Consider the following 3,799-nt stretch of genomic DNA (forward strand, 5'->3'; position numbering starts at 1 on the left):
CCATTTTCTGATTTTGTAATTACAAACTCTACGTCTGAATCACTGCTATATAACTAGCAAGACTACATTTTTGAGGATGTCAAGTTCTCGTGATGTCATTTCTTAGTCGCTCCAACTACTGTTAATTTGACGATCTTTGATTGAAACTTTGATAAATTAAGTACTGGGCGGTGAGGTACGCCATTTCACCGCTTCTGAGTGTTCTGTTGGAGGCGAGAAGGGGACTTTCACGAAGTCAAACGTGTTCGTCTTTCTGTCTGCATCTTAAAAAGACTCTTAATGTTGTCTGAACAAAATACTTTGATGCGTTAAGGGGGCTTAGCAAACAATGCCAGCTCTTTCAACTTGGGATAAACTCCATTCTATGTACAAAGGGCTGCAAGGGTTCTTTGCGCGTAAAGATGAGCCTGCTGAAGGAGCAGCTCAAAAGGCGGTGCGGTGAAACAGGAGTCGTTTGCTCGAATTTTACTTCAGATAGAGTGGGAGTCAGAGAGCATCGTTGCTGACTCCCCCTTTATATGGTGGTGCCTTCTGGGGACCTTCTATGCATGGTAACTCTACAAAAAATTAAGAGAAAAGGTACAGTTGCGGCTAACACACATTTATTTATCTCTGATGAAATGTACAAGACATGAAACAAAGCGTGAACTGCGTTGAGACTTTGTTAAAGATGTAATCGCCACATTAACAAGTAAAGAACTAAAAGCTAGGGATTTTTCTTCAATCTAGGGATATTTGGGGGTTCATTTTAGGGATAAAACGTTGACCTGAGTTGGCATCACTGCGCTGGGGCTTCCTCCGCCGCTTGAGAGAGGGTGTATGCGCCGCGGCGGCGGAGTTCGCGAGCGGTTCGCTTGCATGTGAAACAGGCTTTTAAGCCTGTTTCACATGCAAGCGAACCGCTCGCGAACTCCGCCGCGGCGGCGAGTACACCCTCTCTCAAGCGGCGGAGAAAGCCCCAGCGGCTGGAGCGGCGAGGTTCGGGCAAGTTGGAAATTTTCGCGGCGGCGACGCGGCAGCACCGCATCTCAACCAATGACAGCCCGGCGTTGTCACGTGACCAGTAGAGGCCTCGTGCTAGAAAGCAAGCACCAGTGTTTGTGTTTGTGTCCTACACGTGCAACCTAGAACATGCCACGCGAACTTTTCAATGAACTGCTAATTGCAGAGGTTGCAAAGCGGCCACTTCTGTGGGACATGAAAGACAACAACTTTCGAAACCGGGCTTGGAAAGAAGCCCTTTGGGAAGAAGTCAGAGACGCCCTGCGCAAGAACTACGCCACCGGTAAGCAAAAACACGAGTTGTAAAGAACTCCTGGATTGCGAGTTTTTTTTTTTTTTTTACGCTGCAGTTTCTTGAAGTGCATGACGCTGCGTGTGCTTTGTCGTAACAAATTTTTCTCGCCACTCCAGTGAGGCGGCGGAGCTTTTCGGAAACTCGGGTTTTTGTCGCCGCGCAGACCGCACTTGTGCGATTGCAACGATTCGCACACGAGCGCTCTTCTTCGTCGAGGCTTCTCCGAGCACGCATTTTCTATGTATATTTGAGACGAATAAGCATACAAGTGTGCATTGTACTTGTCCACGCACACGTTACTGTAGGCTGCTCAGAATTTAATTCTTTTTCCCAGTGCGCTCGGATGCTCTGTGCAGTCGAGTTGTACCAGTATTGTTTGCTTCACGTGGCCGTCAGAAAAAAGCTGGCATTCGTGTGTACCCTTTTAGTCAGTCGTGAAATGTAATTTAACGCACTGCCTGCCTGCTTTTATATGCAACTCTATGGCGCGTTTGTAAACGGGAGTCGGCCCTTTCGATTTGGCACAGGTGTGGACTTGTTGTTGCTGTTGTTAACATACCCACACTGGGGGATCGGCCAAGAATCGGGTGGCTATTCACCTGAACGCAGTTAACAAAAAGGAAAAGCACGTGGGAGCGCTACACCGGTGAATTTTTTGTCATGAACAGAAAAGGGATGAGTGTTTTGATTTTAAAATTTTAGGAATAATAATAAAGAGAGGGAGTAAATATTAATGATTTAGTCAAAATGTAATAATTGATAGAAAAGAAAAGGTTGGAACACTTAGCAAGGCAGTCGGTGAGATTCTATCAGGAAATTTAGAACAGCGGTACAAACAGATCTGTGGCTGAACCCTAATGTGGTGGCGCCAAATGATAGCATTTTAGTGGTGCGTGCACAGGCTGCAGTATCTGCATGTTCATGCATGGTTTTGACACTTTTATGTGCACTCATAATTCTTTATTTCTTATTTTAATTAACATCACGCTGCGTGCTGCTCCCCATTTCAGTGACAACGGAAGAGGTGATGAACCGATGGAAAAATCTCAAAGATACTTTTAGGAAAAAGATAAAAGATGAAGCTGACAGTAAGAGGAGTGGGGCAGCAGCTGGCATTAAATCGTCGTGGCCCTACATGCAGCAGATGGAGTTCCTCAGGGACACCGTCGAAACAAGACGGTAAGCGACGAGTAGTATAAATGTGAAAACGATTTAACAGTTTGCGTACATTCCTCCCAGGAGCTTCTGCAACCTGGCGCCAACTGATTTGTCGGTTGGCAGCGCAGAGCTGCACATGGCCAGCCCTGTGTCCAATGAAAAGGAGCCAGAGACGCCTCTGGACGAGCTTGAGGCAATATTTGGAGGACCAGGCTACACAGAGGGCAGTGAAGCCGGGCTACTTCCAGCGCCAACCCAAAGCACAAGTGCTGTTCCCTTAAGGGGAATAAAACGGCAAAAAAAGCGGCAAGCAATTCAAGAGGCAGAGCGAGAACTACACTCTGTAAGAAACGCCATTACGTCCCTCAGGCCTATGGACGCCTCAAGCCACTTTTTATTATCTTTAAAACCACAGATGGATGCCACTCCGCCACATATGCTCATGCATTTAAAAATGGAGCTGTTGCATGTATGTGAACAATACAGTCAAGGTCAATATCCAACTGACATGGCTGTGAGAGCACCACATGAGTAAAAAGAACTAGAAAAGTGTACTATAACAGGCCTATCTCTCAAACATGCATATGTTGCAAAACAATAGAACACATTATATACAGTGCTGTGACCTTCAAAACAATTTCTTTTCGAATGTTCAACCTGGATTCAGGCCTGGCTTGTCATGTACGACTCAACTGGTAGAGTTCTCCTATGATCTATTTTACTCTTTTCACCTTGGATTTCAGGTAGACTGCATATTTTTGGATTTCCGGAAAGCTTTTGACACCGTTTCTCATGCATTGCTGTTACATAAATTACCTTGTCTCGGTATACACCCTGCAATAGTAGATTGGATTAGAAATTGTCTGTTTATAGATATTTAGTCTTTATAAATGACATTGTCTAAAATCTAGAATGTAAAGTGAGATTATATGCTGATGATTGTGCCATATACAGGAATATAGAAATGATTGTGATGTTAGTAGTTTGCAAAATGGGTCTGTTTTGGGGCCTTTCTTTAGTCTTTATATAGATGTTTATATAGTCTTTTTATAGATATTTATTCTTTATAAATAACATTGTCTAAAATCTAGAATGTAAAGTGAGATTATATGCTGATGATTGTGCCATATACAGGAATATAGAAAATGATTGTGATGTTAGTAGTTTGCAAAATGGGTCTGTTTTGGGGCCTTTTTTTAGTCTTTATATAGATGTTTATATAGTCTTTTTATAGATATTTAGTCTTTATAAATGACATTGTCTAAAATCTAGAATGTAAAGTGAGATTATATGCTGATGATTGTGCCATATACAGGAATATAGAAAATGATTGTGATGTTAGTA

The 3,799-nt window shown here is 43.3% G+C and overlaps 1 protein-coding gene across 1 annotated transcript; it reads left to right on the plus strand.

The window, feature by feature from the left end:
* Positions 1-883: 883 nt before the first annotated feature.
* LOC144119461 (uncharacterized) lies at positions 884-3,156 on the plus strand. The gene is made up of 3 exons (XM_077652067.1): positions 884-1,285; positions 2,308-2,476; positions 2,537-3,156. The coding sequence occupies exons 1-3, from the start codon at positions 1,132-1,134 to the stop codon at positions 2,988-2,990; spliced, it is 777 nt and encodes a 258-aa protein (XP_077508193.1). The 5' UTR covers positions 884-1,131; the 3' UTR covers positions 2,991-3,156.
* The last annotated feature ends 643 nt before the right edge of the window (positions 3,157-3,799 follow it).

This window comes from Amblyomma americanum, chromosome 2 (genome assembly GCF_052857255.1).
Source record: "Amblyomma americanum isolate KBUSLIRL-KWMA chromosome 2, ASM5285725v1, whole genome shotgun sequence".
Taxonomy (NCBI): domain Eukaryota; kingdom Metazoa; phylum Arthropoda; class Arachnida; order Ixodida; family Ixodidae; genus Amblyomma; species Amblyomma americanum.

What these genes read in the sequence shown, in the direction of transcription:
- LOC144119461 (XM_077652067.1), top strand. Translation starts at nt 1,132, where the DNA reads ATGCCACGCGAACTTTTCAATGAACTGCTAATTGCAGAGGTTGCAAAG. An exon ending in GCGCAAGAACTACGCCACCG is followed by an intron (nt 1,286 to 2,307) that starts GTAAGCAAAAAC and finishes TCCCCATTTCAG; the next exon opens with TGACAACGGAAGAGGTGATG. An exon ending in GACACCGTCGAAACAAGACG is followed by an intron (nt 2,477 to 2,536) that starts GTAAGCGACGAG and finishes CATTCCTCCCAG; the next exon opens with GAGCTTCTGCAACCTGGCGC.